We start from the raw sequence: 17,020 nt of genomic DNA, 5'->3' as shown, positions 1-17,020 counted from the left end.
TTGTCCTATCCCTTTCTTCTTTTTCCCTCTTTTTTAAATTAGTGATTTAACAGGTTTTTCTGTACTTCTTGTCTCCAAAAAAATTAAAGGAACAACAAAGCAAAACTTTAATTTTTTTTTAAATTTTCCCTTTTGTTGCCCTTGTTTTTTATTATTGTAGTTATTATTGTTGTTGCTATTGATGTCATTGCTGTTAGATAGGACAGAGAGAAATGAAGAGAGGAGGGGAAGACAGAGGGGAAGAGAAAGATAGACACCTGCAGACCTGCTTCACCGCCTGTGAAGCGACTCCCTGGCAGGTGGGGAGCCGGGGACTCGAACCAGTATCCTTACACCAGTCCTTGCTTTGTGCCACGTGCGCTCAGCCCACTGCACTGCCGCCCAACTCCCCAAAATCAAACTTCTTGCATAGAGTCAGCTGATAACTTTAGAGGACCTGTGTAAAAAAAAATAAAAATTGGGTTGGGGAAATAGCATAATGGTTATGCAAAAGACTTTCATACCTCAGGCTCCAAAGTCCAAGGTCAATCCCCAACCCCACTATAAGCCAGAACTGAGCAGTGCTCTAGTAGCTGTGTATATCTAGTCTGTGTATATCTAGTCTGTGTATATCTTTCTCTCTGTGTCTCTTTCATTAAAAATAAGTAAAATATTTTTAAAAACTCAAAATTTATGGGAGCACAGAAATATGGTGATGGGTGTACTGTGCTTGTTTAAAGACTATAAAAGTACTATGCCTTGTACTTTTATAGTCTTTAAACTACACTGAAATTACTAGTAACAAATTTTAAAGAAAAATAATCAAGGTTCCCGCTGTCTATACACTGAATACAGCCTATTACACTTGCAATTATAGAACATGGTTTATAACCCACTTCTCATTGTAACATACTAATTTCTTAGCTCTAGAAGTTAACCTCATTAAAAATAAACCAAAGATTTAATTTCCACAGATATTTACCAGTTTCTCTACTGAATAAGAAATACAGTTTTTAGTAAATTGTCAAAAAATTCAGACAAAAATCAACTACAATAAAATGTAAACATTGAGGTCACATTAATTTATTGAACAACTGAACAAATTGAAAATAACATTTTTATTACAAAGTCCACCATCATCACATACCATCAACACATAGTTATGAGACTTGCATTTGAACAGTGAATAAAAGGTGAAAATGTCTTTACCTTCTCCCACAAAAAAAAAAAATTGATTTTTGTAATCAGCTTATATGCTAAAAGTGTTATAAGATTATTTGTAAATTAAAGATGACAACATAGCGAAAGTCAATTTTCTTTCTTAAAATGTAAAATTAAGATAGTGAACAACTGTTCATAAACATTAGGAATTCTGCTGATTTTCAGTGTTGTAAGATGATAATTCTGTTATTAGCTTTCAGTTTAAGTAAATGAGACAAAGTTTATCATACTATGATTTCTTCATAAAAGTATTTCACCTTATCTAGATTCATATGGAAACAAATTGAGTCTATGTTTTCCCTTTTAATTTAACCTATTTCAAATGATACAAAGTATACAAATGAAATACTTTTCCTAAAAAGTGTATGGCATAGTAGTGTTTTTTAAGTCAGACATAATATCCAAGATTGTAGTCTAAGAAACTGAATCAGATGTGTAAATAATTACTTCTGTCCTAGCCACAACATGGAAAAAATGTACACCTCTACTAATATAAAGAGATATCACTAGAAAAGTTCACATCTTATGCATACAACAACAAAGTCAGTTAAAGAGTCTTGTATTTTAAAGTAGTTTTTAGATCTAAATCTACTATCCCAGAAATTATTAAAAAGGAAACTAACTGCTGGTAACCTGCCTTTTTTTCAGTGTCATTCTTTGCTTAAACAGAAATTAAAAAAAAAAAATAGCACTTCTTGAAACTGTAAAAGAAGATTCAAATAAAGTCACTAGATGAAATAAATTTGTAAGCTCTAGAAAGCAAGAGCTTGCACAATTATTTGACACTGTAAAACAATTTTCAAACATAAAAGTATAGTGGACACTCCCATCAATGAAAAATTAAGATATTTTAATAATGACTATTTCTATAGTTTGGGGAAAGTGTGCAGAGTAAAATTCCCAGAAAGCACAAAGAGAAAAAAAATCTCTTAATGAATTCTGGTAGTCTTTTCTGTGACCAATCTCTACCATCAAGTGACTCCTATATGAACATTTTGAAGCTATTTATGACTGAGATTCCCTTGTGGACCACATTTAATTGGTCCTAATTTCCAGAGTCCTCCACCCTTTATGTAATTTGCACAATTGTCTTCGACAGGTTCTATAGTAGGTTTATAGGTTCTTAGGTCAATATTTTAGATAATAAATTTTAATGTTTTGCTCAAACCAACCGTAACTTTCCTGAGGTCAGCAATACAGCTATTCTAGGAAGGAGCCTGTTTGGGCCACACAGGAGCCAGGTTCTTATCAACTGCCCATTATTGTACTAGAGAAACCTTCAGTATTGTGGTATCTTCCCCTCTCTCCTCCTTCTCTGTCTAAAAAAAAGTCAGTCCAGAACAATGAAGTCCTGGTGAAGACCAAAACAAAATTCTTGAAAGATGTGTCTTTTAGCCTAGAGGAAGCAAAACAAAACAAAGCAAATTGAGTTCTTAAGGATCTGTACATTTCAGATCACAGGCTGATTTCAGTCTTGGTTTCATACAGTTTCTGTTTTGCTTTTCTGCTGTCCTTCTGTCTGCTGTGAGGTGATCAATCACGAGAATTCTATCTGCGATCAGTAACCCTTTCTAAGTGTAACAGTTCAAGTGAACTCTTTCCATTTTCAATAGTTGACACAGTGTCAACATCTGCTTCCAATAAAGTTTCTTTTTTTATTTTTATTTTCTCGAGTAAATCTGCTGACTGAGATTGTAAAGAGTTGGTCTCTTTCCTTCCTCTTTTCATGAGGAGGATTTTTTTTTCCCCATCATATTTTGCAATTTTTTCCTCCAAGGCAAGTGAAAAATATCAAATAACTTCAGAAGAGATGTTTTGATTCCAGGTGCTTGAGAACACCAAAATACAAATGGAAATAAAAACTTGAGGTGATTGATAGCGTTAAATTGTTATACTGCTTTTGAAGACAGTTAACACAAATACATAGAGTCCCAAATGGATAAAATGTTGGACTATGTAAGAAACTTTAGAGTTGTACCTACATATTACTAAGAGGTTTATTTTCCTTCATAAATGATGCATTAAAAAATCAGAGATAATTACAAAATTTACATTTTATAGTCAACATCTGTAGAAGGCAAAGGTTCTCACATTATTTCTTAGGGAAAGTGCAGTTGTATGAGAAGGGACATTTTAGAGCTCAACTGATAGATATTTGTGGTAGCATTCAATTACTAAACTCCTAAGGACAATAAACTAAACGGTTACTACTTTTAATCTACACAGCCTAGGAATCCTTATTCCACTTATAAAAGTCAGAATAACTAATGTTCAAATGTCTAAGACAGTACTTTACTAATTCATTTTGCCTCTTTATTCATCTCCCAGTCAGAATTCTGACACAATTTCCTTTTCCACCACTTACTACCACAGTCAGTTGACTTAACATGGCAAATATTAAGTAAGAAAGGGCACTTGATAAGGATCAGAACACAGTTTCTTGAAATTATAGCTTCTGACTACCACTTTAAATGACAAATGTATCATTTAACCACACTAACTACAGAAGTTGAATACATTCTGGTTTACAATCTGCAAGTTTTAGTAAGGTAAGGGGCTAATAGTACTGGCACAATGAATAAGAAGTTTCTCAGAGGCACCATTTGCTAGAATCTTTCTTTTTGAAGTCTGCTGTAACTACTCCGCAACTATGTTATCCACTAGCTCTCATTTGCTCATTTTCTTAAGAAACACTGATTTTAGAGTTCAAAGGCTCTGTACAAATAAACAGTGAGAAATCAAATAACCTACCAGGATCTAACCTTTTTCCTTGGCTTATGATAGTTTGATGGTCAAAGCAAAAAAAAAAAAAGGTGACAACTATGAGATGATTTTCTAGTGTCTAATTCACAGATAATTAGGACGTTTGAGTAGCATACTTTGTAAAAATAGCTCTCAGTAGACCCTTTATGTTCCAAAGCATCATTTTGATGTGAGAATATTAAAACTATATATATAGCATTTTATAGTTAAAATAAATTCAAAATATTATCTTTACACACATCTCATCTTCTTTATTCTTTCGGTGTAAAGGTAATCTGACTATAACAATAGACCACCAGTCGTTCAGTAGATTTTCAGGTAAGATGGTTTAAATTTTAAGAGTCACCCAACAGAGACTGTCAGGTCACAAATAACTCTCACAAAAAAAAAAAAAAAAATCCTTTTACTTAGCTTTTGATTTACTTCTTTTGAGAAGAAGATTATCACTAATACCAATGGGATACATTACAAATCTCTTTATGTACAGCAGAATTCTGTTACCTCATAATTTTCTGATCCCCCAAATCCAAGGAATGTTTTATTGGATAGTTACCAGGAGTGACATAGAGGAAAGTCCACATTCATGCTGAAGCTACCTAATTAGCTCTCTCCTTCAGTTTAATTCAGTACAGAATAAGAAGGAAACAGGGAATAAACATTTAGTCTCCTCTTAATTGGGAAAACACAACTGAATAATCCTAATGAGATGAAGGACAACATTGTTTTAAGAGAAACTGTGAAAAAAGTTGATAGGCTTCAAGGGAAGAAGAAAATTAGTAACTCCCAGTGAATCACCCCATTGGAACTGCTAAGCCGTCTAAAAACTTAGGACAAAAAATGCTATCAGCTTCATACATTAATTCAATTCTTGCTTCCACAAATTTAGGCAAATTATAATTTTATCAAGTCAAATTATAAATGAGCATGTAGGTGTTTTAATCAACCCATCCCATAGAAAATTTACTACACAAATAGAAAATATTTTAATTTTGATCTCACATTAGATAAGAACGTACTTACTCTAATTAAGGAGAGTCTGGTTCAGAAGAAGTTATGTATAAAGTGGTGGGGATACAGAATGAATGTGTATATAGACTTATAACTCACATGCTGAATTGGAAGAGAAAACTAGCAAAACGAAGCTAAGGGAAAGATTTGAAAGTTACCTGTGAGAACTCTGCCCTGTTGAACACAATGTGTTGTCTTAGCTACAATGTTCACACACTTGACAGTTGAAAAATAGCATTTCACTAAACACTGCATTTCACATGGGGTAGGAGTAAACAGTGTAGGGGAATATTGGAGAAACTTTTCTACAGAACTAAAATTTTTATATAATACTGAAAAAGTCACCACCCATCTGTGGAAACAGCTAACAGAGAGAATGGGATTTTCATCGAAAGTCCTTAAAATATCAATAACCGCTATTTTCATCTTCCTAGTATTTTCCTAATAGGATACTGATAATTTCAAGTTCACTTTATTGAGACCCTGAGGGTGTGTCAAGATGAATCCTGCATTTTTGAGTAATAGATTTTTTTAACATATAAATCACATTTCAACAATTATATCATGAACCCCAAATTGACATTCTTTTTTTTCTGGATTTGTTTTTTAAATATAAAATGAATTACAATTGAATTTGAACAACAACAAAAACGTGCTATAATAAGAAATCACATAAACAGTATATCATTTTTCAGTTTACAGTGGGACAGCATTAGCAGAAACAGTCACTGAAGATCTTCTGATGTCTTGTACCTTACCACATATTATTTATTCAAATTCTTACCAGGAAAAATTTAACTTAAACTATGACTTTTGAAATTTCCATGAATTAATAATTAGGAACAAGTAAGCTAAGTTACTGGAACTTGCCGGTAGCATAATTGTTTAGTTTTTTTCTAATAGTTGTACGTAAACTCTGGATCCACTTGTCAAAATTGGATGAACTCAAAAGAAGATTATATACTCTAGGCAAACTCTCCACCTGATAAAACATCTCTTCTTAGTCAACTTCCAAGACTCTTTGGGATAAGTTAGTAATGAAATATCCTTTCTTGAGCGTGGTGATTTTTAAAAAGAAATCTTTTCTCAAGTGATACATATAACTCAAAGCTAAGTGAGCTAGCATGGAATTAAATCTTCTCTGAGATTTAATGTAAAGCAATACTATATCGGTTTGGGTATGATGCTACTTGTTTAAAAAAAAAGATGAGAAAATATCAAACATTTGAGGTAACCTAGAAAGCACAGAGCATGTCACAGACATCTTAAAGACAAGCATTTTAAACATTTTTGCCAGTGCTTCTCTGAGAGCAAGTTCTTTAAACAGAACTTAACAATTTTACAATATTAAAAAAAATGCATCCCTCAAAAATAGCCCCTAAATGCTAAATCACACTTTCTGTATTTCTACAAAAATAGATGCACATAGAACTATGAAATTATATTCCTGAAAGAATGAGCATTTTCATTGTGGTTCGTCTTTTCCTGACAATGTGGTTGGTTAAAAAAAAAAATAAAATAAAATAAAAATTTAACAATGTATTGATGAAAGCAAGACAAAAAAATTCAAAAAGGAGAGTTGCACAGTTGGCAAAGGCTCAGATGAGGAAGAAACAGACAAAAATGCTTTCCTTCAATGTCTAGGAACCACTCTGTTTTCTTGAGAAAATCCTCCAAAACAAAGTTATATAGCTGACGCTTGCTTTTCTTCCATGTGTATTGTGTCTGATTGCAGAATGGAAAATCCTGGCAGCATAGTTTCCCAATGGGTCCATGGATTTACACTCTAACCCAACTTGCTAGTACTGTGCATTTTAGTACCATGGTGATTCTTTGCTCTTATCTTGATTCTGTAGACCTAGAAAGACAGCAATGAAAGCAAACAAAAAGCATTAATATATTGCACACTAAAAAATGCTCATAACCTGGGATATATTGGATATAGAAATTAAAAAGGACAGTGTAGCCAGCTATGTAGTATGATCTAAAGGTAACCTGGTCTTTAAGGAAATTTTGTGTTTGTACTCAATAATTCTCAAAAAGGCAACCAACAAAGTGACAAAAGTTCTTAACTAGAGCAGTGCTATTTGTAATGAACAAATGTTTTGTGTTTGTATTATATATGAATAATAAAATAATATAATAAAATTCATTTCTAATTTTAGCAGGATCTACTATTGAAAGAAAAAAGATGTAATCAATTTTGTGGTACTTAAGTAGCATTTCAATTAATTAATATATTCAACAACCATCAAAATGACCTTTCTTAAAACTAAAGTAGTATAAATTACAGTCTGATGTTTTAAAATCTCTTCTCTAGTGGAATGGTTATAAATTATGATGCACAATTAGACATGATACAAAAACTAAGTCTGGTTTCGTCAGTAAGATTACTTCATAGTTAATAACACAAACCTGTATTCTATCTGTTAAGTTTATTTTTACACCATCCTCCTTCATAGGTTATTTAACATAGTTTATAAAGGTCATGGCAAGGACATAAATTTACAGGTAATTTAATAAAAAATAGTGGCAGAGAGAAATAATGAACATGTAGGAATTCTAGATCAATTGCTAAATGATTAGGAAAAAATTATCAGAAAATATAAAAAAAAATGTGATTCTGATATGGTCAATCAACTGATCTCTGATGTGGACTCATAACATGACACATTGTACTTGCCCTCACTTGAAAGTGAGGCATACTCTTCGTGTCTGAATAAGTTGTGGTATATATACAAAATGGGATATTACTCAACTATTAAAACTGGCGTCTTCACCTTCTTGGATGGAGCTTGAAGAAATCATGTTAAGTGAGGCAAGTCACAAACAGAAAGATGAATACAGGATGATCTCACTCATAGACAGAAGTTGAAAAACCAGATCAGAAGCAAAAACACTAAGCAGAACTTGGACTGGAGCTGGTGTATTGCACCAAAATAAATGACTCTGGGTTGAAGGGGGGGGTGTTAGGTCCTGGAACATGATGGCAGAGAACCTAGTGGATTTGAATTGCTAACATGGAAAACTGGCAAACATACAAACTCTTGTATTTTACTGTTGATTCTAAACCATTAATACCCCAATAAAGTAATTTTAAAAAATCACACTCTTCAGCTCCCATTACATTTATCAGGGGACTTAATCTTTGAAAGAATGAAAAATCAAAATAATGGTGGCTTCTAAGTTATTCAGCACCAAACACCAAAACTTAAAACAAAAACCCTTAAGTAAATGTGTAGAAATACAATGTGATCATTGCTGAGCAGGTAGTAGAATTGTGGGTTAGCTTTTTCATCTAAAACTTGTAACTCTGGCCTGGCTGTCATTTAATTGGATTAGCTACATGAGTCAGTATGGTTTTAAATTGCAAGTTTTGTTACAATGACTGTATATGTTTTTTGCCCATTGTCTAAGAATTTTATTATAAAACAGTGTCATTACAAAGGCATATGATAGTTGGCCATAGGAGACATTAAGACATGTACAAATTTACTATGTAAGGGGAAGAAAAAGAAAATAAGAGACAAAGAATTTTATAGAAACAAATGTAAATGTCACTACATTCTAAAGTATTTATGTACTAGGAGAGAAAACTCTGTCTAATAGATAAGATTCAATTGAATGTTTGTTTTCAACTACATACTATTAAACTTAGATACAGATCAGTAACTACCCTTATCCATTTCAAAAGAAGGCAGAAATAAAAGAATATAGTGCATACAAAATGCACTCTGGATTTACTTTACTCATTTTCAAGTAAGTTCATGGTTAGAATAATTTGCAACCTGACATAATCCCTGTAGGGTAGCTCTTATAATGTAAACAACCTTAAACGACAATCTGATGACTGCATAAGTATTTTTTTTTCCATTATTAAACTGTCTCATCTTCTGGATGACTCAGTATTTCCACACTTAAAGACCCCATCAATCTATAGAATGTCAACACTGCAAGTCATGAATAGTAGGCTGAGTGTCTTTTTTCCATTTGTCAATAATCAGAGTTCATAGTTAGCTTTGCAAAGACATGTGACTCCATAAAAATCATGTTAGCCTTTTTCTGTGAACAAATACTGCACTACTGAACATAGTTAAATTTTCCATCTGGAGTAACAGAAGTCATTCCATCAATCTAATTTCATTTCTTCAAGTTTTACTTGTTTGTTTTCAAGTAGGAGTCTAATGAAAGCCTTACAAGAATAAACTTAGCTATGGACTAAATGTGTTAAATATCTAATGCCATCCTTAACTGAAGTTTTTTTTGGGGGGGACATAAATTGGCCTTTGTTCAATAAGTATATTTTAAAATAGACACAAGTTAAAAACACAAAAGGAATAACCATAAATGAAACACTAATAATAAACTATTAAACTAGTAATTAATGAATACTATTTATAAATATTAATAAAATGCAACAGAGAAGCATGAGTGTGACTTTTCTTGATAGATAATAGATAAAAGCATATCAATATATTTAATAGTGAGCCAGTATATTTCGTTTTGACCATGAAAATGAAAGGAAGCAAAATTGCTGACTCATCATCATTATGTGCTCTATACAGACTCGGAATTTCCTCTCTCCCCCTCTCTTTCTCTCTCTCTTTTCTTCTTCTACTTCTTCTTTCTTCCTTTTTTGTTTTTTTGCCACTAGGGTTACTATTGGGGCTTGGTGTTGGCACTACAAATTCACCACTCCTAGTGGCCTTTTTTTTTTTTTTAATTTTATTTGCTAGGACAGAAAGAAACTGAGAGAAGAGAGGGAGACAGAGAGGAAGAGAGAAAGACAGACACCAGCAGACTTGCTTCACTATTTGTGAAGTGTCCTCCGCCCCCGCAGCTAAAGGAGTTGGGGCTCAGACCTGAGTCTCAGGCAGGTCCTTGAATTTAGTACTATGTGCACATAACCAGGTGTGACACCCCCCAGCCCCACTTTTTCTCTACCACTTTATTTTTTGGAGAGAGAGAGAGAGAGAGAGATAAAGAATACAACAGAACAACAGATCATCACTGTGGTACATATGATGCTGATGAACAAGTCCAGGACCTCATAATCTAAGGTCCAAATCTCTAGTCACTGTACCACATCCCAGGCCATCCCCTAGATTTTCTATCAGAACACAAAATCTACGCTACTGTCACTTTGCTCCATATTTATTTTTTTCTTCTTCACGTCTTAAGGGGAATCTATATGAAATCAGTACATAACATCTTGAAATGGCCCCAATATATTCCTCCTATACTTATATTCTGGATGTTAGCTCAGAGTGAATTCTTTTTCTTTTCTTTTTTTAAGTGACCTTTTTTTTTTCTTTTTTAAAAATTATCTTTATTTATTGGATAGAGATAGCCAGAAATCGAGAGAATGGGGGAAATAGAGAAGGGGAGAGACAAAGAGACACCTGGAGCCTTGCTTCACCACTTGCAAAGCTTTCCCCCTACAGGTGGGGGCCTGGGGACTTGAACCCTGGTCTTTGCACATTGTAACATGTGCATTCAACCAGGTGAGCCACAACCTGGCTCCTCAGAGTGCATTCTGACTGATCTCCCAGTATATTCCTGTACTGAGATACGGCAGAAGAAACAGCACAAGTCATTCTACAGAAACATTTGGGGAGCATCCCAAATGCTAGGAAGCCAAATTCAAGTGAAATAGGTCATTATTGGAATGATTACTATATAGAAAACGTATGGATAAAACAGTGGGTTCAGAGAATATGTTTAGCAGAAAGACTAAAATAGCAAAGAAATGGCAAAACCAAGACATAGGTAGCAACCTCCTAATTGATAATTTGTATTTTTGATATTGTCAATTTGGTAGGAATACAAAGACAATACCAGAGAGAGAGTCATGGAAGATCTTGGAAAAGCCTTCAACTTTACAAAAAAAGGGGGGGGGCACTATTTTAAACTAAGAACAAATAAAACGCATTTTGGGTTGGACTAAGTCTATTCAGAATTGCTTTAGTCAAGTTCAGCTGAGTTTTAAAGAATTATTGTTAAAGTCAGATCCACCAAAAAAAAATAAATGTCCAAAGGAGTCAGGCGGTAGCACAGCAGGTTAAGCACAGGTGGCACCATGCAAAGCGCAAGGACCGTGTAAGGACCCCAGTTCGAGCCCCGGGTTCCCCACCTGCAGGGGAATCGCTTCACAGGCAGTGAAGCAGGTCTGCAGGTGTCTTTCTCTCCCCCTCTCTGTCTTCCCCTCCTCTCTCCATTTCTCTCTGTCCTATCCAACAACAACAACATCAATAATAACTACAACAATAAAACAACAAGGGCAACAAAAGGGAAAAAATAAATATTTTAAAAATTTAAAAAAAAAAAGATGTCCTACTTCTAAGGAAGCACAATCACTTGATGACTGATGACACCACTGGATAGCTTTTAAGTCAGTTGAATATGCACCCAATCAACTCTATCACTGGAGATAAGAGAAGTAATTTGATCATCAAGCACTGGGGAACGTGCCGTTGATATAAAGCAAACAGGATGACAAGATTTGGAAGAATGGGTAGAGTACTTTATGACATATAAGTAAAGAAAGTAGTTAACTAATAAGTACATCCAAATGTCTTCCCCAGACTTCTTCTTTTCCAGATATTGTATCTAGAAACCCTTTAGGTTCTGAATGTTTGTTATCAGACAAAATTAGCTAATAACATTTGTATATTAGAGAAAAAAGCATGGGGGAGGGTGAAGGCGGGCAGTAGCACACCAGGTTAAGCACAGACAGTGAGAAGCTCAAGAATTGGCTCAAAGATCTGGTTCAAGCTCCCAGCTCCACAACTGTGGGGGAGGTGGGAGGGAATGGTGTCACTTCAGGATTGGTGAAGCAGGTCTGCAGGTGTCTTTCTTTCACCCTCTCTATCTTCCCCTTCTCTCTCAATTTCGCTTTGTCCTATCCAGTAAAGTGGAAAAATGGCCTCTAGGAGCAGTAGATTCATAGTACAGGCACTGAGTCCCAGTGATAACTCTGGAGGCAAAAACAAAAACAAAAACAAAGAAACAAATAAAAAAAACAGCTGGAAGAAACAGCTAAACTGGTACAACATCAGACCTTAATCCTAATTCAATTCCTGGCACTACATTCTACTGTAGTGATACTCTGTCATCTCTCTCTCTCTCTCTCTCTCTCTCTCTCTCTGTGTGTGTGTGTTTAAGCAAATCTTTTGAAATATTTATTGGATACAAAAACTAAGAAGGAAAAAGGAAATGGTGGAGGGGAGAGACAGAGTCACACAGACATCCAACACAGCTTCACCATTCATAAAGCTTCCCTCCTATGGGTAGGTACTAGAGGCTTGAACCCAGATCCTTGTGCTTGGTTAATAAGTGCACTCACTTGGGTTATCACCACCCAGCCCCACTAAAATGTCTGTATCTCTCTGCTTCATGGGAAATGCTTCTTCTCTCATGATGTAATAAATAAATTATACATAAGTCTTTGAAAAATGAATTACCTTATTATATATATATATATATATATATATATATATATGAAAAAATAAAATATATTTTCAATGGTAGGTCATATGCCCAAACAAAATATGCAGCCTTTATCCTGACATTTATCACATACTGACAAATATCACAAAAGGATGTAAGAAACAGCAATGACATCTTCTCCTGTTTCATGCAGTGATCACTGTTAATGAGCATACAATTTCATCTGTTGGTGTCAGCCCTGGGGCAACTAGTTTAAGAGCCAGTTACGAATTTCTATGAGTGAAATCTATCTAGTTTTAAGACAATGATCTCATATCAGGTGATAAATTAGGTAAGGCCAGGTTTAACCATCATGAAAACATCCTTATTAAAAAAATTGAAAAAAAAAGTCAAAACACACTATTATATCAATAGTTCTTGCTTGCAAATCAAGTTAGTGCCACCCCTATGCTCATAGAAAGAAAAGCAGAAATACCGGAGCACAAAAACTCACTATAGTACAGTGGGCCTGGCCCAAATCTGGTTAATGGGAATAATGACGTAAGTTCACTATGCAAATAAGTCATTTCACTAACTAAAAAATACATTTTATTCTCAAGTATTTAGGAAAAAAAAACATTCTATCTGATGGTCCCATTATAGAAAAATGAAATGAGTGTGTTCCGCACCAATTATATGTACATATTCATACCATTATTTATACTCCCCTATACCACCATTATCTTGCCAGCAATATTCTCGAGGAAAACTATTCCTTATCAGTTTATAGAGAGCAACCCTTTCAGAGAGCTGCATGCATAATATTCATGCTACACTACTGCACTGAATCTTTAGGTAATGGATGTCTTTTTATTCAGTATCATTTTGTCTGAATACTAATGAGGAAAAGCTATCAGGTCCCAGTCAGGATCACCATCTGTATAGAGTTGGCATATTCTACCTACATCTGCATGAATTTTCTGTGGCGTTCTACTATTATTTCCTCCCAGATTCAGAAAGAGGTACACGTCAGGCTGATAAGTGGTGTGTTAAAACTGACCCAATCTCAGTAGGTGTGGGGGGAGGTTTGTATGAAAGACACCTTCCTGGAAGGGCGCCCTCCTGTCCAGGGTAGATTTTCTGTTCTGGGATAGGCTCTGGCTACATAAGATCCAGAACTATAATATTTATATGGGAAATGCTTATTATAAATGATGGTTTAATATTCTAAGTTCCTTGGGGGGGGGATGAGATGGGATACGAAGTTCTGGTGGTGGAAATTGTGTGGAATTGTATCCCTCTTCTCCTATGGTCTTATCAATATTTCCATTTCATAAATAAATTTAAAAGAGAAACTTATTGTTGGATGACAGTTACTTCCAAAGTCCAGAAAAATAAGATACACACCAAAGAGTAAATATATTATGACATTTGAACTACCCTCACCTTCTTATCACTGCAATCCTCACTCACTAAACAAGAGCCATGGACATATCTGTCTGAAAGCATAATAATAATATCTTCTTGCCAATGTTTTGTGAAAGTGCTGTAACGTTTTCTCAAGGCATATTCAGAATTGACTTAAAATCTTCATGTAACTACTCTGTCAGAAATGAGGTATAACTGTCTGAACTTGTCAAAATTCAAATTTAAAAAAAGGAGTAGACATGTAAAACTCACCGACACTGACATTACTAGAAAGCCATAGTTTGCTGTGTTAGGCTAGAAGCACAGCACCCGAACACCTGAGGCAAACACTGCAGGTGACAAGCATTCAGTGGCCAGGTGTTTCCCACTGCTCCTGGCTTCCCAGGCCCAGACAACTAGCACCTCCACTCTCCACCTCCTGGGTCTGTCTGCCCTCTGAGAAACTTCCTCTCTCTCCCACTGCACAAAATCTACTGTACACAGGCTCCCCAGCTTTTGCCTTTAGTAGCGTCCACTTCCTAAGACGTGTGCAGGCTAAAATGTCCAGCTGGAAAGGAAATCGGCAACTACTCAAAACATCAAGATAGGGAGCAACAGACTCGAACCAGTCATGTTTAGACTGCTCATCAACTCAGGGGCCTCAATCTCAAAAGTATATATATGTATGTGTGTGTGTGTGTGTGTGTGTGTGTGTGTGTGTGTGTGTGTGTGTGTGTGTGTTCATAAGACAGAGACAAAGAATAAATAAAAGTAAAGGGGAGTGGGGAAGAATGAAATGGAATACCCGCCTTAATTTTTTCTACAGACTTTCTCTCAGAACTGGAGGAGAGTGAGATCAAAAAAGAAAGCTTGGATCACTTATTGTAACTGAAACCACAAGTTATAATACTCTCAAGAGATTTTAAGTATCCAGACATCTGTTGGATAACAAAAACAGCCAAACATGCATCTTTAAAGAGGATTCTAGGTTATGCTGTGATAGTATTACAACCCAGAGGATAGATAATCCAACTGAAGAAAAAGTTCATCTGAATTCATTGATTTCCCATAAAAAATATGATTAAGGACAAAATACCAACACAGGTTACATTGAACTTGAGGTATGACCTATTTAAAGATTTTGAGCTTTTATAAAGTTACTTCAGAACTGTATGAACACAACTGTACCCGGGGCCACTGCATTTAAGCAACTGATCTCTTCATTGAAGCAAAACATTGAAAAATATTGAAGAGTCAGATATTCTGCCTATGTGTCAACTCTCCAGAAGACATCACTAATAGTTATCTCATTTACATATGACTCCAACACAAGCTTGCATTCTGACACCTACTAGACATTTTTGAGCAATCCAAGTAAACACAAACAGGGTTCCCGTGATTATAAACATACTAATCATCACCTGATACTGCCCAAAGAAAGCAGCCATGGAAATAAACATTATAACACAGACTTGTGGTTGACAGAATTTATAAAGCTAAATTCCTATTGTATCAGGAGGTATTCAAATGGAAAAAAAGATTGCATATTTTGCCTTTCATCAGTCTTCTGTAAGAAATTTTCTGTTCATCTTTTTGCCAATTGACTCAAAATATGTTGGTCACAGACAACTTGTCTGTGAAACATCATACTGTTGATAAGCAGAACAGTAAGAGTTAAGCTGCCTGAAAGAGAATAAAGAATAAATTCCAGAAGCTGTATAGAGTTTTTATAATTCATCTGTATTATGCATTTGAAAAATAATGAAAAACTGTCAGGGGAAAAAATCTCAAACAGATTTCTTCATTTTACTTCTTATATGTACTATCATATATGATACAGGAGATGGAAATACCATAGGGACAAGATAGTTTCTGACTAAAAGGCAATAGTAACAAAAAACAACACTTAGTCCTAATATAGGCCTTTCCATGTGAGTTGTTTACCATTTAGAGTCACAATAGAATTACTTTGAGGTGTTTTTAAAAATATTTTCTTTATTTTATTTTTGAGAGAGATGCAGAGAGAGAGAGAGAGAGAGAGAGAGAGAGAGAGAGAGAAACACCAGAGCACTGCCCAGAGCTGGCTTATGGTGGTGCAGAGGATTGAACCTGGGACTTTGGAGCCTCAGGCAAGAGAGTCTCTTTTGCAAAACCATTACGCAATCTACGCCCCCCCCCCCAGCCCTGTTTGTTTTGTTTTAAACCTTTATAGCTCTCTTCTCAAGTGAGCACATGCTCTTACTTAGGAAGACATGGTATAGTTTGAAAAAAATATCTAACTCCCAGACATAGCTAGCTGACGACCACTCAGTTCATAAGAGCTATAAGATGATACTATTGTCTAGTTTTGTATTCAGGTTTTAGGAAGACATTTCAGATATAAAGAGATACTACTACATTTACACAATATAAGCTTATTTACAAAATTAATACTTGATTGGAAAATGGATTAGGGTTTAGTCCCTAACTTTAAAAATTTCATTGTTCTGAGCACAAAATACTCTTTTGATCCATGTGACTGAAAAAATATTACAACGGGATAAATATAACAACATGGGTTCTATTTATTTTTATAGTTATCTCATTCCATGAGGCAGCATTCTAAATAGTGAAAACAATGCGGAAAGAAAGCTCTAGAAGATGTACTTCTGATAACCCTTCATGTAACTTCTCTCCTTAATCTTTTATTGCTACCACTTCCACTGTCTGTCCAATCAAGAACAAGCATTCAGTTTTCATTGTATGGTCGTTTTGTAAACGATGAGAGTATTTATAACTTTTCTTTAGTGGTTTTGTGAAGTAAATAGGTATAAAAACTACTTTGTATTATTTGATTTGTACAGGTGGATATATTAAATGGCATTTAAAATGAAGAGCAGAACTATATTTTGTTGAACAATTATGATTTAAACTGTTTTAATGTCATTTCTGCTCTCGAGTAAAAAAATACCTTAGCATTTTAAGTCCAAAGCTCCAACCACTGCACTACCTCCAGGATCCTTTAGTGATTTAATATTTTATTAAGTCACACCTTCCTGTTGATTATTATTGTGGTTCTCCAATGATTTTTTTTTTTTGGTCTAAATTTGCTGCAAGTGTGATCCATTCCAAAGTGTGAAACTGGAGCACTGTGATAAGAAATAAATATGTTAGGTGGCTAATGCTTCGTTCCCACTGAGTCTTTTTTTGTAAATGTATATGTTTAGAGAGAGAA

At 34.8% G+C, this 17,020-nt stretch overlaps 1 protein-coding gene across 3 annotated transcripts in view; it reads right to left on the bottom strand.

Annotated features, from left to right (window-relative positions):
* Positions 1–1,046: 1,046 nt before the first annotated feature.
* The window catches only part of VGLL3 (vestigial like family member 3), a 59,218-nt gene continuing 43,244 nt past the window's right edge, over positions 1,047–17,020 (bottom strand). For all 3 annotated transcript variants that reach the window (XM_016192579.2, XM_060172112.1, XM_060172113.1), the window contains exon 4: positions 1,047–6,829. In XM_016192579.2, coding sequence (XP_016048065.1) covers positions 6,786–6,829 — 44 coding nt within the window. In that variant the 3' untranslated portion in view covers positions 1,047–6,785. The remainder of the gene's footprint in view (positions 6,830–17,020) is intronic.

Source organism: Erinaceus europaeus, chromosome 14 (genome assembly GCF_950295315.1).
Source record: "Erinaceus europaeus chromosome 14, mEriEur2.1, whole genome shotgun sequence".
In the NCBI taxonomy this organism is placed as follows: domain Eukaryota; kingdom Metazoa; phylum Chordata; class Mammalia; order Eulipotyphla; family Erinaceidae; genus Erinaceus; species Erinaceus europaeus.
Note: the sequence above shows the minus strand (reverse complement) of the source record. Positions and strands in the feature narration are given on the sequence as shown.